At 39.9% G+C, this 19026-nt stretch overlaps 1 protein-coding gene across 10 annotated transcripts in view; it reads right to left on the bottom strand.

The window, feature by feature from the left end:
* The window catches only part of MAP2K5 (mitogen-activated protein kinase kinase 5), a 260220-nt gene that overhangs the window by 105288 nt on the left and 135906 nt on the right, over positions 1-19026 (bottom strand). For all 10 annotated transcript variants that reach the window (XM_059180906.1, XM_059180907.1, XM_059180913.1 and 7 more), the window contains exons 14-16: positions 12584-12657; positions 11551-11601; positions 1532-1603 (exon numbers count right to left, since the gene is read on the bottom strand). In XM_059180906.1, coding sequence (XP_059036889.1) covers positions 1532-1603; positions 11551-11601; positions 12584-12657 — 197 coding nt within the window. The remainder of the gene's footprint in view (positions 1-1531; positions 1604-11550; positions 11602-12583; positions 12658-19026) is intronic.

The raw sequence follows: 19026 nt of genomic DNA, 5'->3' as shown, positions 1-19026 counted from the left end.
GGGGGGTAGGGAAGGAAAAAGATGAAACAAGATGGGATTGGGAGGGAGACAAACCATAAGAGATTCTTAATTTCACAAAACAAACTAAGAGTTGCCTGGGGGAGGGGGATATGGAGAGGGTGGTTAGGTTATGGACACTGGGGAAGGTATATGCTATGGTGAGTGCTGTGAAGTGTGTAAGCCTGACCATTCACAGACCTGTACCCCTGGGGCTAATAATACCTTATTTGTTAATTTAAAAAAAGAAAAAGAAAAAACCAGCAGCGAAGGTGAAACTGCTCTCTCTGTCTTTCATTCCCAATCTGGGACTCTTATCTCTACACCACATACTTCTCAAATGTTCTACATTCCATCTGATCATTTATTAAATGCATTCAATGACAATGATTTAAATATGCAAAGGGAATTTACATAACAGCAAAGGCCTGAGCTCCACAAATCAAAAGTGCTAGTTTCCTCTGAAACAAGTTACCTGACCATGCCCTTCAGGACTCTGCTGGGAAACTGTGTTCTGAGATTCTGTCTGAAATTATTGCTAACCTCTCAGCTGATGCATACATTATTATATTTCCTCTTAGATTCTCTTCTGTGAGGAAGCAGAAGAATATGGTTTAGCAAACACTGACTATTTTATTTTTGCTTTCTATAGTGCAGGTGAATTGAGTTTAAAGATATTTCCTTATAAATTCAATTGCATTCATGCATTACAAAAGTCCCAGAGAAAGTACTTAACCCCCAAAAAGGTGATAAAATCATGACTGCAACTCTACTCGTGATCTTATTTAAGGAATCCTTTCTACTTTTTAAAAAGCCCTCCTTTCTCTGAGTCAATGTATGTGAGAAACAACTCTTGAAGTACTGGTGAGTGTCAGATTCTATACTAGTATAATTCAGCCAGACGTCCTTCTAATGGAAACTCTATACGTTTCCTTACACATCAAGAGTCATTGTCAAGAAACCTTAGCACAGAGTTCTAGTGGGGTTACACGTAGCACACTAAGATGAAGTCCATTCTAAGTATAGCTATATAAACAGTCAAGACACTAAAACTGTGCTGAGTACATACTCTTCATCCTCGTCCAGGTCATATCATGCCCCGTTCCCCAACACATGAAATGACTATATTGGAGAAAGGTGTTTTTTTCTTTCTAAACATATAGAACTTATACATCCAAATGAGTAGGGCCGTACTCTTTAATCACCTCTGGGAGTCATATATGCATTCTACCAAGGTCACCATTACACAGATCTGCTCGGGGATTTAGTCATAGAGGGACCCTGGGAACCTGTATTTTTAAGAAGCTCTCCAAGAAAGTTTTATACAGGTGATGTATAAGAAACAGCACCTCAGAATAGTCTGTTCACAAGCCATTCAAAGATATCAAAAGGACTTTAGAGTTAAACTTGGTGTACACATACACATAACACACTGGAGGGCTATTTATTTATTTATTTTTTCCAAAATCTTCATTCTTCCTGATACTATATTATTCCTGATATACACAGAAGCAGCTATTTGCAAACGACATACCTCCATAAAAGAGATCCCTAAACTCCAGACATCGGAATGGATTCCATACTGCTCCCCTGAAATTCTTTCGGGCTGTAAGAAAACAGAAGCTGGTGAGTTAATAGAGCTACTCCAGGAAACACTAACACAAAATCACTAAGGCAGGGAGCCACCAACATTTTGTGGCACTTTATGAAGCACAAAACAATTTCGTGTATGTGCATGTGTGTGCATGTGTGTGTGTCAGTGTAGGTGTATTACAGAGGTAACATACAGAAACAATAGAGGTAATATGGATAGATAATCATCTCACTGAGTCCTTACAAAGTCCCTGTGAGGAGAACTTTATTACCTCTATTTTACAGATAAAGAAAATGGAGGTTTGGATTGGTGAAAATGGAGGCTCAGATTGGCCAAGTGCTCAGCTGGGAAATGAGTGGACACTTGGATCCAGGTCCAATCCCTCCAGATTCAGTGGTCTCAGCTGTGAAGTGACAAACTATACAACATTATATAATGTTATCACTTACATGCACTTTTGAGAGATGGGTCTGGATAACTAGGGATTCTATTATTTTTAATTTTTAACTTTTCATTTGGAAATAGTTTCAAACTTATAAGAAAGCTGGAAAGCTAAAAAGAAAAAAAAAATCACGATTTCCTTTGCCCAGATTCACCTATGGTTCAACATTTTATTCCATTTATCAGGGTTTCTTTTGATATAAACCAAGGAACAGTATGAAAGGTCCACCTGGGACAAATGGTCCTCCATGCAAGACATGTACCAATATGCGGTCTAGAAAGCCACCACAGGCACACTCAATACTTCAATAGGAATAGTTCCATAGTGAAGTGGGTGCAGCCTGGTGTCTCCATCCCTCCAGGATCTAGCATTCAGTATCGTACTTCGCAGCAATCTTTTGAATGAACGCAGGAGCACACAAATAAGAGAAACCAAAGTCTCACGGAGGTGCAATAGTCGTTGAAGGTTATACAGCTGGACATGGGAGGCCTGGGATCGTAACCCATGCCTCCTGGCCCTCAGGGCACCATTCTGTTCATGGGTCCACCCATGGAGTTCCTGGCAGCAACCACTGGCATAGCCTTTGGGAGCTTTCATGGGAGTCCTGAAGAGTATTTGGGGCCAGGATCAGCCTGGTCCACTGCACATGGAGGAAGGAGGTATCCACCACTCAGCAGCAGAGGATACACCAGGGGAGTGGAAGATGTGAGCCCGGTGCTCTCAGGTCATTGGCAGAGTCCTACGTCTCAGGGTGTTGGCTTAGCTGGGACCCAGAATTTGTGACCTACTTTCTACCCACACCTATCAGGCTACCTCAATATACTTATTGCCTTCTCCTGGGACCACTTGCCATAAAATTACATAAAGCCCTGTCCTGGGGTAGCAGGATGGATCGTCTTATTTCCCTCCCTTTATTTATTTCTTTAATTTATAAAATCCCTTTCCCACCAAGAACAATTCTTCCCCTGGGCCAAATGTCATCTGACCATCTCTCTCAGCTGCTAAGAGACACTGTCATTCCAATTCCTCAATACTTTTACTTTTAAGTTCAAATCCCCTACCCCATCACCTCTGAAGCTCTAGTTCATTCATGAACAAATCCATTATCCAACCCCAGCTAGTTCAATAGGTGCTAGGATGAAAGCAGCTGATTAGTTACAGGAATATCACCACCACCACCACCACCATCAACAAGACTACCATGTGCATTTACTAAAGAATTTCCATATGCTTGGCATTAAGTGCTGTTCATGCATGTGTCATTACAAAATCATAAACACCCATATTAGACTGGTACAATTACTATCCCCTTCTAACAGATAAGGAAAAGGAGGCATAGAGAGGTCTAGTTTGCACCCACTATATAAAGATAGTATTGGCTATCATGTAATGACCAAACACTGGACTAGATACTTTGCATCCTCAACATCTTCGGACAATCTCGCAAAGTTAGGTATTACTGCCTTTATTTTATAGATGTAGAAACTGAGGTTTCTCGTAAGATTAAGTGATTTGCTGAAGTCCAGAGCTGTGGGTCAGCAGCAGTCGGCATATTCGTTTAGGAGCACAGCCAGGATTCAAACCCAGGTATGTTTGACTGCAAAATGAGGGCTCTTTCTAGTGTGCCAAACTGCCCTCAGAACCAGAAGTCAGAAGAGCCACACACTATCTCGATGTGGTCAGTATTTCTCAAAATATAGCCTTCTGTTCATTTTTTAAAAAAAGATTTTATTTATTTATTTGATGGAGAGTGAGAGAGAACAAGCACGGGGAGGGAGGCAGAGGAAGAGGGAGAAGATGCGGGACTTGATCCCAGGACCCTGAGATCGTGAGCTGAGCCAAAGGTAGATGCTTAACTGACTGAGCCACCCAGGCACTCTGTTCAGTATTCATTTTAAAAAACAATTCCTTGGGATGCTTGGGTGGCTCAGTGGGTTAAGCGTCTGCTTTCAGCTCAGGTCATGATCTCAGGGTCCTGGGATGGAATCCCACATCAGGCTCCTTGCTCGGCAGGGTGCCTGCTTCTCCCTCTGCCTGCCACTCCCCCTGCTTGTGCTCGCTCTCTATCTCTCTCTCTGACAAAGAAATAAAATCTTAAAAAAAAAAAAAAAACAACTTGAAAAAATTTTAAAAATAAAAAATAATTTTTCCAGCTGATTCTTTGGTATACTCAGCCTCAGTCACTAAACATTTCCACATTCCCTGCAGAGGCAAAGACCTGTCTTCCTCCTCTCTGCTTAGTGAACATTTCTTTTACAAAGGCTCTGCTCATGGGTCACCTGTTTTTTGGTTAAATGTTCCTCTATTTCTCAGGAAGAATTAACAAATTCTTGCCTCTGTCCTTCATGAAAATGCCATTTGTGTCTTTAATATTAATACACTGCACTGTGTTGTAACCACCCGATTACCAGCCTGCTTCTCCTAAGAGGCCAAGGAAGTGTCTTACTCATCTCATACCTAGCACCATGGCGGGCACATAGCCGGGGAGCAGTCATGGTATGCTGCCTTGAAGGGATATTATATACGTGTTTACTGCACATTTGGTTTAAAGCATGTACCAATTATTAAGTCCCCTGGAGTGTTCTACTAATATAACTTCCCCAATATTATTGCTATTCATGCCCATCAAGAATATCTAGCAAACAAGAATATCCTAAAATCCTCCAGAATTCTTGAAAAAATAACCAAATGGTGGCTTCCTCCCTGCTCCTCCTGTCCTTCATTCCCCTCGCCGACAGTTATCACTCTATAGTGCTCACACAGAGAAGAGAACAAGCAAACAAAGGCAAGGGGAGTCCAGATACAAAAATACTTTGGCAAGAACAACAACAAGATTAAATACATTCATAACATGTGCCCACTGAACTATCCAAACAAATGCAAACTGGAAGCTGAAAATAGAGCATGAAAAAACTGGGGCGTCTGGGTGGCTCAGTTAGTTGAGCATCTGACTCTTGGTTTTTGGCTCAGGTCATGATCTCAGGGTTGGGAGACTGAACCCCGTGTCTGGTTCCATGTTGGGTGTGGAGCCTAAGACTCTCTCTCTCCTTCTGCCCACCCTCCCCCTGCCAGCTCATGCACATTCTCTCTCTCAAATAAAATAAATCACTCTTTAAAAAAATACATAAAGCTGGGGACGCCTGGGTGGCTCAGTTGGTTGGGCAGCTGCCTTCGGCTCAGGTCATGATCCCGGTGTCCTGGGATTGAGTCCTGCATCGGGCTCTTTGCTCAGCGGGGAGCCTGCTTCTCCTGCCTCTGCTTGCCATTCTGTCTGCCTGTGCTCGCTCTCTCTCCCTCCCTCTCTCTGATAAATAAATAAAAAAAAAAAAAATCTTTAAAAAAATACATAAAGCATAAAGCATGAAAAAACAGAATTAAATTTAAAAAGAAAAAAATCAGTGGTAATGGTCACAGGTGACAAGTAAGAGGCTCCTTAAGGATGAGATTCTGACAACCTCTCACTGGAGAAATCATCCTTGCACTAAACTCACAAAATGAGATCACTGTTGTGATGCTGTGCTCAAGCATGAATGGTCAGTGAAAGTAGGTAGCCAGCTCTCTGGGTCTACCTGAAGAACTGGTACAGCAGATAAAGACTGGGAAATGCGCCCAGGTCCCTGAAACAGACACGGCCACAAGATGAGCCCCAATTCACTCTGAATTTAGGGAGCCAGGACTTGATGGCCTGAGGCTGCATAATTCAAATCTGTTCTCACACTTGAAGCCAAGGTAGCCTGCCCTGTCCTCTCCCGTGTCAAACAAAACAAAACAAAACACAACACAACACCAACCATCAGGTACCACACTACTGATAGAAGATCTGTGACAGACATTTTGCAGTTAAAAATCAAAAGCTGTGTTACTTTCTGACATGGCAGCTGCCACCAGTGTGGGAAGCTAAATTACAGGAAAAACAGGATTCCTGTCCCCAGCACTTCCATACTGAGGTTTAAGCATGGTGGGGAGTGGGGGAAGATTCTGGTCTGTTCTTCCTGAGAACAGTAGGGAGTGGTGGTGGTATGAAAAGCAGAGTTTATAGAGGATCTGAAAGGGTAACACGGCACTCCTTCCTGCCACCCTCTGTGGCTTGTTATTTACCCAGGACCCATGGTTAGCTGACTCACTCCAGAATCATCTCTATGTACAACAGGATTCACTGGTCAAAAGCAGGAAGATAACAAGGGGCATCCCTTATCTCTTCTGATAAACAATTTCTCCTCAGGGTTACACTACTCACAAAATTAACAAAGTATGTACAAATATTTTAGGTTAGTAAGCAATCAAAATATGTATCACAAACAAGGGAGAATTCTTCCTCTTCTTTTTTTTTTTTAAGTTGGCCAGATCCCTGTGGTTAGTAGGACATACTGATTAGGCCAGAGTTCTGAGGTCAGAATGCTCTAACTCCATCTTCCACACCATGAACTCTCTCTTCTGCTATAGCCAATATGCTACCAAGTAGTGAGTTTTTACATCTTAATCTAGTAATTTTGTTTGAGATGTTCTCAATCTACTATGTCACTTTTAAAATCTGTGATGTGAAGAGTGTGTGTATCTGTTGTTCCTGCGGGTTCTTCTTCATGTTGCCTTGTTTCCTTGTGTGCCTGTCTGTTGACTACTTGCAGTTTTTGCACTTGAAAACATTCTGGAGAGATTCTCTGAGCCGTAAGGTAGTGTGCCCACCTCAAACCAGGTTCTTAGCATGAAGCTCCTTTTCCAACTCATGCCATGAATATAAATACTCGGTGTAAATCTGTGTCAGAGTTTGTCTATGACTGCAACTTTCCCCCTTTTCCTTTAACCCTGCTTCTTTGTGTGGCTCTGAGAGGCCTTCTTTTTTGTTCCCTGGGACTGAGGGAGGAGGAACAGCCACAGCTTTGGCTCTGGTTCGCTCATATACCGAGGGTGAGCCCTTTGGATCTCCCACATGATGAGGAGAAAAATCTCTGAGATCCGTAGGGATCTCTTCCTCCTGTGAGACCCTCTGCCTTAGGAGGACCCCAGACATTCACGGCCCTCAGGAAGAAGCAGGTTTGGTGCTCCAACATTCTGCTTTCCCCTCTGTTGCAGGACTCCATCTGAAAATTGTCCTGGGAGAATTGCCGTTGTCGTTTTAGCTCTTCAGTGCATTTGAGATGATTTTTAAAGTAGTTTACCTAGGATTTTTCTTTTAACTTTCTTTTTTTTTATTTGACAGAGAGAGAGAGAGAGAGAGATCACAAGTAGGCAGAGAGGCAGGCAGAGAGAGAGCGTGGGAAGCAGGCTCCCTGCTGAGCAGAGAGCCAGACTGCTGGGCTCAATCCCAGGACTGGAGATCATGACCTGAGCTGAAAGCAGAGGCTTAACCCACTGAGCCACTCAGGCGCCCCCTACCTAGCATTTTTCAATGGAAGAGTTGGTCCAAATAGCCAAACCTGCTGTTACCAGAAGCTAGAAGGTGGTGTCCTAATTAAATCTTGACTCTCACTACTTGGTCAGCTCTGAGACCCTGGGATGAATTTACTTCACCTCCGGTTTCCTTATCTATAAAATGAAGACAATAATAATACGTATACTTCATAGGGCTGTGTGAAGATTAAGTGAATCCATTTGATGTGCTTGATTTAGTACCTGTCACATGGGAATGATTAGTAAATGCCAACTTCTTTTTGATCACCACCATTGCCATGACCATCACTGCATGAACATGGCCAATGTCGCTGTATTATGTCATCTGTATAGTTTCATTCTGGGTAAAGGTAATTTCCCAGGACAAGAACAGCCCAGGTGGGAAAAATGTTCAGGAGATAAAAATAGTTGCTTTGATGCACTTCCTTTTTTCAAGATTTTATTTATTTGTTTGAGAAAGAGAGAGTGCACGAGCAGGGAGGGGGCAGAAGGAGAGGATCCCAAGCAGACTCCATGCTGAGCACGGAGCCGAATGCAGGGCTCGATCTCACGACCCTGAGATCATGACCTGGGCTGAAATCAAGAGTCAGATACTTCATTGACTGGACTACCCAGGTGCCTCTGGATGGACCTTCTGATCACAAAGCACAAGTATTTGGGTAATATTTTAATTTTAAAACTTTATTCATAATAATGTCAAACCTGTATTTGATTAAAACATTATAATAGTAAATAAACCACAATGTCTGAAATGAAGTTTAGGGACTTCTATGTTTAAAAGACGATAAGATTTTTAGTAATCAGAATATCTGAGAAACGGTTTAATGTGAGCCCCTCGAGCCTTCTTAACTTCTCTTGTAATCCTACTGGATGAGATCCTTTTAAAATGAAGCTGAAATATTTCTTGCATTGGCTTACAGTGTCCACCAGACCTAAATATCTGCCCCTAAAATGTGGTATGTCCTTGGACTTGCCATCCACTTTCCAATCGTGTGGGTCAATGAGGTTAGGCCAAATGACTTCCCAAGTCTCCTGTAAGTCCCACCCCTTAACGTGCCCATAAGTGGTTCATCAGTATTATTTTTTCATGACTTAGGATCTTAAGAAACCTGCCCTCTTTCCTAATTATCATTTTCCTATCCCTTACACTCTAGACTATAGAAGAATGAAGTGAGATTGTACATGCAGTGCTACTTCTTTCATTTGTTTTCTTTTCAACATTTGAGCAGCCTAGTTTACTGTGTTTAGGTAATTTGGGGGTCTTCTATACCTTAAAGTGCAAAGGAAATACTTAATATGAAAAGTTAAATGCTCTGCTTATAATTAGTGAATAAGTCATGCTGGGAAGGCAGCTTTCAAGAACTAATTCATTCATCTAGCCCTGTGTGTAGGACCAGATATAGAGAACGAGCAGAAAAAACCCTGCCCCTCCAAAGATCACGATCTAGATCAGGAGAGATACAGATATAATCTGGACACAGGGAGAGGCACAGCAGTTAGACGTTAAGTGTCTGTAGACAGATGGCTTAGGTCTGAATCCTGACTCTGCCACTTATTAGATGTTTGAACTCGAGTAAGCTACTTAACCTCTCTATGCCTGTTTTTTCAGCTGTAAGAGGAAAATGATACTACTTACCTGATAGGGTGGTTGTAAAGATTTAAAGCATTTACATGTAAGAGTTTAAAAGAATGACTGGCACATGGGTTAAGTATTAGTTATTATAAGGGTATCATACCAGCTGACCTCTAACTGTATATTCCCACAACTTACTACTTATCCTCTGCCCAACCTCCCACCCCCAATGATATCACATTATCTTCTATTTCTAAGTCTTTGCTCCTCCCTCCATAGTGATCTTTTAGTAAGTATCCTTTTCACCTTTTCACTGTTAAATCACCCAAATCATACACTGTATGCCTTCTTACTCTCTAAATGTATGTTTGATAAAACTTAAGTCTTTCTTAGGTCTCACATGATGTAGCCACATATAATGCCACGCTTCCCATTTCACCCACATCTTCTGCGGCTTCAAATGGTTCCGCTGTGACCCGGCTAATAGCATGGGAGCTGCTCAGTCAATGCTGGTTGATGGACCACTGGTACTCAGTGTCAGATACAGCTTTCTCGGGGATAGGCCAGAGGCTGGCCAACTTTTTCTGTACATGGCCAGAGCATAAATATTTCTCCCTCTGTGGGCCATATGGTCTCTGCTGCAACTGTCACGGCGACTCCACGCAGCCATTGTATCCCCAGCGCAGCCACAGCTGACACGCAAACAGAAGGGCGTGGGCATGTTCCAATGAAACTTCCCTTTCTGACCTAATTTTTAAATTTTGAAATACATACTGATTCACGAGTGGAAAAAACTATATACAGAGAAGTTCTGTGCATCCTTCACCCAGTTGTCCTCAATGGTGGTTCTATAATAGGATCTTGCGGTATCTCAGGCAGGGATTAAGACCCGTAACAGAATAATGTTATTTCTACCTTCTCCCACCCCAACCTCTGATCTCACACCAGCGAGAGCCTGCTGGACTCACTGTTGGGCTATCACTCTGGGCTTTCTAGGTATCTTTTGCTTTTTAAAGCCTGAACTATAAAGCTGAGGACTAGGATTCACTCACCCAAGAAGCAAAGCAATTTTAGCTGTGCCAATCTGAGCTAACATTTCATAATTTTAGTCCTCGCATATTCAATTAACAGATGGACGCATCACATTCATCCATAAACGAAAAGGGAAAAAGGTAATTTCTTTATCGTACACCTGGGAAAGACAACTGTAATCTAGATTTGTATATTCAAACATAATGCAATTTAATTATTAGGGCAATTTAAAGCTACTAAAAACATGATGGGTAGATGATAAGTTGTTTCATTTATAGTAGTTTTATTTATTTATTTTTAAATCACAGTGTTTCGTAATTCTTTCAAAGACGGAAACTGTGGCATTTGGTAGGGGTTTATTAATTGTGAAAGTGGCTCACCAATCTTGCTAACCTGGTAGAGCCAAGAGGGCGATTATGTTTTATATAAACAGACACGATGACTTTAGAGGTTAATATTTTTCCACATAACCTAGGAAAATGAGATAGAATGAATTTTCTTTAAAAACCAGGCAAGCCAAAAATTAACTATTCTGATACCTCAATAAGAAAAAAAAAAAGGCTCATTCTGTTCTGAGAATAAGGTCCAGAGTTCCATCCATATTAATATCTTTTTATCAAGATAATATATGAACTGAGAATAAGAGCCAGGGTTCCAGCCATACTAATATTGCTTAACTTCATATAAAGACTATTGGAAACAAAACAGACTGAGTAAATCCAGAATCCTCATTAAAAAAAAAAAAAAGGCCTTAAGGTGTTAAAACAAAACTTGGCTCCAAAAATGATACTAGAAAACCTTCCTACTTGTCTCTCCCAACCACCCCCTCTTGAAGTGACTGTGGAAACTAAAAAAACAAAAGCATTTGTGTCCCAAATGACTTCCCTTACTTAAAAGGTAGAAAAAAAAGGAAAAGTTGAAGCCAAGTCCACATTGGGTCTCTGAAACAGTTCTAGGCTTCTAATTTTTATATGTGGTAAATTCATGTCAGAGGAATTAATCCGACATGAACCCAACACGTAAACAGAATATAGATTATTACACATTCGAGAGAAAGAATTTCCTGTCCAACCTCTATGTTCAGAGATCCGTAATTAAGAGTTGGTTATGTCAAAAATTTAATTTTGATCAGGTAACAAAGCGTGTTTGTATTCCTAGGAAAAAACCAACTGATCTTATCAACTGACATTTTGGGATACTTGAGGGATTAATTAGGTAAACAATGTGGCAAATTGGTCCATGTGCTCTAAGGGGCCATTTTTCTGTAGGATTAAAACTTCAAAACTCAGCAATTTCACACTTGAACCAAATACTTAAAGTCAACTAAAAAGATAAGTTGGCAGCTCCTGTAAAAACCTCAATGCCTTTTAGAAAGATTTAAAAATCAGATCATGACTGGATTGACTTTGTAATTTATGATCTGTTAGGATAATGCTGTTGAATTAATTCAAGAATTCTACATTACCAAGTACATAAAGATAAAGATGTTGGTTTTAAATGTTATTTTTGCATAAGTTTACTTACCGCCATATAAGCGTTTGTTCCAACATACGTCTTGGCTATAGAATTCACCAGCTATGAGACAAAACAGTCTGTTAGAACAATATAAAGATAATGTGGAAATAAAATGGGCAATTATTCCTCATTTAACCTACAATCATCATTTCTATAAATCAACTAAAAATTATGTAAAAGGGAACAAATTTATCTACAAAGGCATTAAAAATGATTAAATCTCTCTTTTCTTTTGAATGTGATTTCCAATTTAGACAAGCACAGCATTACAGTTTATAGCATATAACCTTAAACAATTCACTTAAGCAGGATGCTTATCGCTTTAGTACCCCAAACCCGCCTGATATAAAAAGTCAATTTGAAGTAGAATCTGAACATACTCATTTTTTAGTCAGATGGCTCAAGATGTGAATGAAGCCTGTGCTTTGCTAGAATGGAATGAACACTAAATACGCTGGAGGGATAACAGACTTTGACAGCCCATAATACAACGATGACCTTCGCTTTGGTCTTCGTGTTTGGCTGGGAGTAAAGGTGGCTGCAATTCAAATCAACATCACAGCACGCTCATGGGTCACTATCACCGGGGTTCTCAGGGGAGGCCCAAAATGGAAATTAATTAAAATTTGTGCTGCACATTGTAATGGCCCTCCACCATTGTTGCTCCCAATATTAATTTTTATTGTGGGCCAGTTGGGCTCCCCAGGCACAGCTCCCACTCTGCCCTCCCTTTTGTCTGGTCAAAACGCTTTCATATCAAAGCTGCATATCAATGAAGTTTGCTATTCGTAAGTAGTAATTACAATATCAGCAGTTTTTACTGTCATTAAACAATGAACAATCATATTCTGATGAAGGAAACGCGCTCAGAGATTAAAAATGAATAACACACTCCCAGCCGAGGAGATGCACAGTTCTGTTTGTCTGGCAGCTAGGTGATTTTTCAATCCAAAAAGTAAGACTGAAAATAAAAAGTGAATGTTGCAGAAAGGACAACAACCTGGGAGGAAAAAAAAAAAGAGAGAGAGAGAGAGAGACCTACCTGAGTGCTAACTCCAAAATCACACAGCTTGACCTGTCCTCTTGTGTTTACTAGCATATTGGAGGGTTTTACATCTAAAGAGGAATCAGAAAAGTCCAGGTAACTAATTCTGTATTTACAGCACGTGTTTTCAAAAAGCACTTGTGCACACCATACCATATTGCAGAAATGACATCATCTGTTCAACCTGGAATTCTAATCACAAATTTAATGCAAAACATTTTATCTGGAGGCAAAATGTAAGGTCCTAACTCCTTCACTTCCAACCATTTCTGGTTTCTATGGAAGCAAGGGTTTATTTCAACTGAAAGTCAAATAAAATCTTGGCTTCCCACAACAGTAAATGCATCCATCATCCTATCCCCAGGCTTTCAGGAAAAGTAGGTGGATAAGAAAATGTAATCTTCTTGCAAAGAATTTGCACAAAAAGGTTTAGCTTTGCTGTTGATGTGAAACTACTCTTCCCATTCAAGAAGCAGTAAGGCCAAAGGGAAGCCAACAAGGAAAAAATAAATCATTCCTATGTTGCTGGTAACAGGTCATATCTGAATGAAGCAATGACAAAAGAACGCAGTCTTGTTATCTCCTGGTTTTAGGTGACAAATGCTATTTCAGATAACACTCAGAAATTGGTCTAAAAGGCATGTGGATGTGTGTGCATATATGCACGTATCGATCTTTGTTTCATTTCTCCTTCTCTTCCCTTATATCACTTTTGACTGCTGTTAGAGTCAACAAAAGAAGTGACATAGCTTTTGCCAAGGCAGTCGGTTGCTAAATAATGACACAAAGGGTTTCTGCGAAGCATTGTCAGTGACAGCAATGAGCCATTTCAGGAATTCAGGGAGCCCACAAAAACCATCCCAGTAGGAAAGAGCACACCACTGTCGATGGTACAGAGTAGCACCTGCTTCAACATTTCATCTTCAATGGCAAAAGTGGTCTTGAACAGACAATTTGTTATATTGAATATATATTAAATATTACCCCAAATTACCCCAAAATGGAGCAAGAGACTCAATTTTTTTCATGTGAAATTAAAAAAAAACATGTGAGTCAGTCCACCCTCACCCTCCACTTCACAAAAGGTAACCCCAACAAACAATCTTGCCAATAGCAGGTACTTAATTCAAACTTCACGTTCAAACTCAGTAAACAACAATTACTGAAGTCTACTTCCTATGTGACAGGTGACATGCCAGGCACTTCCACGTACATGCACTCATTTCTTTTGCCTGACTGACAAAGAACTTTCTTTCATTGACTACTATATTCCCAGCCCCTAGAAGAGTTTCAGGGCTGTAGTATATGCTTAATAAATATTTATTGAACAGACGAGAGACTAAATGAATGGAAACCAGACACGCAAAGTATGATTTAATGTTGATCATTCTGTTTCAGTGATCAGGGGACGGCTATAGAACAGGTCTTGGCAGCCTGCCCTTCATACAAGACATACTCGATCCTCCCTTTAGGAGCACGCTCTGAATATAAGTTACGATGTGTAGGCTGGTGTACATTCTTCTACCAGCTAGTCTCTCTGCCTCCAACTTTCCTCAATTTGAATTATAAATCTTACACTACGCCCATATGAAAATGACCACGTAAAGGAAGTACAACCACTGGTTAAGGAAGTACAATAGTCCCTGACTTCTGTCAACCTAAATGTGAACTCTGAGTTGGCCCCTTGTATACGTTTCGTAAACAGCTCTGGTAGAGGCTGTCCAGGGAACTGAAAGAAATGCTGGACTCCACATAGGCTGGTCTTATTTTCCAAATCCAATTCTCATTAGAGGCCCTCAACTTTGAGTATTTTTCTTTTGGACAACCTGCTCTTTTATATATCGACAGCTTTAAACCACTCTTAAGCCACCACATCAGATGGAGACAGTTAATGAACAAATATTTTGAGCTCCCGGAAGAAGGAGCTGCCTGGACATCACAAGCTACGCCCAAATTAACACATCTTTAGCTTTAATCAGATATACTTTTGACTTAGGTGGATCAATAGAAAGAGGAGCCATAAAACAACAGAACTGCTAGCTTATACTCTAAAAGGCAAGGTGTAAATAAGAACTTCATTGCATTTTTCAGCTCTCCAAGATCTTAACTTACATGCAAGCCTGCTCTGTGACTTTTGCACATTCACCTCTCAGCCTAGTTCCTCCCAGGGAACACTTCATCTATGAAAGCAGCGAACACCCACTCCTCCCCACAGTATTACACCTGGGCTGTCTTAATCATGGTCTCTGAAGAAACAGAAAACTCCATCACCAAGCCTTTGTTCATGCTGTGTGTTCCTCTCTCCCTCCTGCCCGTCCCCAGGTTGAGAACCCCTTCCTCAATATTTCCTGAATGAATCCTATACTTCAACTCAAGTACCCCGCCTCCCTGTGGCCTTAACTCCTCAGGCCATCCGAGTCCTGGCTTCCTCCGAAATGCTAAAGCATTTACTGTCAGTGCCATTTGTTTGGGACTAAGTATGTCACAGGGTTTGACCAGAGTTATTTACCATATTTACTGGTGTAGGTATTTCCACACCAAGTAGTAAGTTCACAGGGCAGGAATATGCTTCACACATCTCTGGGTGTATGTTTCTGACAACAGTACCTTGCTCACTGGTTAATGGCTTTTTAAACAATACACTAACTTTGCTAATAGAAGTAACCCCCATCCCAGTAGTATCTTGAGATAGCATTTGAACATAATAGACCCCTTTAAATAAAAACAGTGGATTTAGGCTAGGAGACAGAGGACCTGCATTTTTGTTTTTTTGGCCAAGCCACAAACTTGGCATGTGAATTTAACATGGCCAATGATGTTTTCGTTTCTACCTCTGCAGGGAGACAATAAGAGCTACTGTGTCAATATTGAAGAATGGTGAGGATTAGATGAGATAACCAATGTAAAATCGCTTTTAAGAGGCCAAACACTCCATAAATATAAAGTATTATTATCTACTGATAATCAACAAAACTGTTATAAACAAAAAGTGGAATATTTTTATCTATTTAGGAAATAATTTGTTGTTGCTGCAGCCAACTTTAGCTGTATTTCAGTAAAACACTAGCTAAAAAAAGGTAATTCCCCAAGTGCAGTAAATAGAACGATAAAAACAAGTTAATGTTCACGAGGAGGCATTTTTGTCAGACCATGTGGACACATTCCTCAACAAGGCGACCGAACTGCTCTCCTCGTTATTTATGCTTCCTCTCTACTGTCTGTGTTGAGCACAGTGGTTAACGTGATACTTTTATTTATTTAAAAAAAATTTTTAAAGTGATCCTTGGAAAACTAAATCAGACAATGTCATTTTCCTGCCTAAAACCTCCAAGGGCTTCCCAGCTCAACACAAAATGCAGCCCTCGTGATAGCCTGTGAGGCCATCTCTGAGCTGGTCCCCATTAGCCCTGGGCTCACATCCTTCTTATTCCTTTCTCTGCCGAGTCGGCTTCATTGCACTGCCTTCCTTGTGAGACATGCTCCTTCCTCAGCGTTCCATGCCCCTGGAATACTCTGCTCCCATATACACACACACACACACACACACACACACACACACACACACATAGCTTGCTCCTTCATTTCTTTTAGGTTTCTACTCAAATGTAATCTTTTTAAGAAAAGCTTTCCCCAGTCAACCAGTGGGAAGAGCAATACCCTCCCATCACAGATGTATGTGCAAATCTGTTGTCTTGTCCTCCACTGTTAAAGGGAATCTCCGCAAGTATAGGGACTTAGCTGTTGCGTTAGCTACTCTATCTAGAATGGTGTCTGGTACTGACAAGGAACCACATTTGTTGAACAAACAGTGAATAAATGATATCTCTTCTAAGCAGATGGGGAAATGTGCTTGTCCAGAGAACTGGACCCAACAAGGAGTTGAATCCTTCCCCACTTAATGGCATATACTTCAGAATAAATACATTTAACTATTAATGAACACATTTTTAAATGACATTTTTCACTCTGGAAAGAATCCACAGTCATTCAAAAACATTTATTCAACAAATATTTACTGATGCATTAACATGTGCCAGATATTAGGGTAGGTGATGTGGAGAGAAACATAAGTAAGACCCACTCTCTACCCCTGAGGCAAATGTGGCCAAGGGACCCGCTGGCATATTCTTTTACCACAATATAGTACATGAGATTTCAGGATAACAACACTGCTTATGTATAACTGAAATGGGATTCTTTTCCTGAACAATTGGCATACCTCCTATAATAAAAACAATGAGAATTATGCAACTAAAGAGCTCCCAAACTTGGTTGTGCATTTAAAAATAACCAAACCAAACCAAAACGAAAACCAAAAGCCAACTTTTGAATTCCACCACAGATCTACTGAATTGGAAACCAATCTAACAGAGCCTGGTCTTTAGACCAGCATTCAGAAAAGACTAACATAACCTCCTGGATTGCTTCTGATTTAACTACTGTCTAGCTAAAAATATCTGAAAAGAAACTTCTTCTCTTATTTTACTTTTTAAAATCAATTTTATTCATTTAAAACACCAATTTTATTGCAATCATTCTGAACGCAATTTGATGAGTTTGAAAAATGTATACATCCATGTATCCACATCACAAACAAGATACAAAACATTTGTATGACCCCAGAAAGTTCCCTGTGCCCCTTTAGAGTCAACTCCTCCCTGACCTCTGGCAATGACAGACCAGTTTCTGTCGTTACAGTTTTGCCTTTTCTACATATATCATGAAACCCATAATAAGTTGGTTAGTGTTTAGAAGTTGTATCTGTCATTAAAATTCAAAGTTCATATGCTCCAAATAGTACAACAGTTGGGTCTTTTTTTTTTTTAAAGTAGTTTGACAATTTGTGCTTTTAACTGGAGTGTTTAGACCATTTACATTTAACGTAATTATTGATATGGCTGAGTTCAATCTTACCATCTCACTATTTGTCCCATCTGCACTTTGTTTCTCTTTTCTTTTTCTCCTTGCTTTCTTTTGGATTAGTTCGGTTCTTTCTATCTTTCCACTGATCTCTACCATGGGCTTCTAAGCCAGAGATTGACATGTTCTGTAAAAAAAACATATTTCAGGCTTTGAGGGCCATATGGTTTTTGTTATACCTACTCAGTTTTGCTGCTGTAGTGCAAAAGCAAACATAGGCAATACATAAATTAATGGGCCTGGCTGTGTTCCATTAAAATTTTGTTAATAAAAATAGGCAGTGAGCCAAAGGGCCTGTGAGCTAAGCTTTGCCAGCCCCTGTTTGAAGCTTTTCGTTTCTTTTTTAAAATGGCTGTTCTAGGATTTACAGTATGTTTCTTTAACTTCTCAGTTTACTTTCAAGTAATATTTGGGTATTTCATTTATAACATAAGAACTTACAACAATACACTTCCATTTTATTCCTCCCATCCTTTGTGTTACTATTATATATTGTCTCTCCACATATGTTATAAGTTCCACACTGTACTGTCTTAATTTTTGCTTTAATCTTTTAAATTTAAAAGTGAGAAAAACTTATATATAGCCACACGTTTACCATTTCTAGTGCTACTTATTCCTCTGTATAGGCCTAATCATTCATTTGGTATCATTTTCCTTTTGCTTCAATAATTTCAACATTTGGCCTACTGGCAATAAGCAGAATTTTTTTCTCTGCTTTGGTTGCCTAAAGAAGGCTTATTTTGCTGTTATTTTTGAAAAGTATATTTACTAAAAATAGTATTTTGGATTGATAGAGTCCTCCCCACATACAACATTTTAAGGCTATCTTTCCGTATCTTGTAGTTTGTATAACTTCAGACAAGAAGTCTGCCGTCGTTATTTATTCTTCCTTTCCCCCTCCTTTTCCCTCTTCTTCGTTCTATATTTTGTTTTCTCTGAATATGTTAAAGATCTTTTAAATCACGGGTTTTAAAATTCTTTATTCTGTTGCACTTTGGTATGGCTTTGTGTTTATCCTGGTTAGGGTTTGTTGAACTTCTTAGATCCACAGGCTTACGAGTTTCATCAAATTTGGAAAGTCTGGAGTCTTTATTTCTTCAAATTGTATGTTTTTTCCTTTTCTCTCTCCTTTCCTTCTGAGACTCCAATTACACATATACCCTAGACTTCCTGATACTGTCCCAAAGGTCAATGAGCCTATGAAATTATATATATATATATATATGTCTTTTTACATTCTAGCATTTTTGGGGTATTTTCTTTATTTCTAACGTCAGTATCACTGATTGTTTTTTTCTGTAGTGTCTAATCCAATGTTAATTCCATCATGTGAAATTTTTATTTCAGATACTTTATTTTTCATCTTTAGATGTTCCACTTGATTCTTTATGAACTTCCATCTCTCCTCATATTGCTCATGTTTTCCTTGAGATCCTTGAATATATCTGTAATATTTATAACAACTGTTCGAAGTTCTTATCTGCTAAGTCCATTATCTCAGGGTGTGGGAAGTGAGG

This window comes from Mustela lutreola, chromosome 7, assembly GCF_030435805.1.
Source record: "Mustela lutreola isolate mMusLut2 chromosome 7, mMusLut2.pri, whole genome shotgun sequence".
NCBI classification, from domain to species: domain Eukaryota; kingdom Metazoa; phylum Chordata; class Mammalia; order Carnivora; family Mustelidae; genus Mustela; species Mustela lutreola.
The sequence above is the reverse complement of the archived record's forward strand: the minus strand, read 5'-3'. Positions and strand labels throughout refer to the sequence as shown.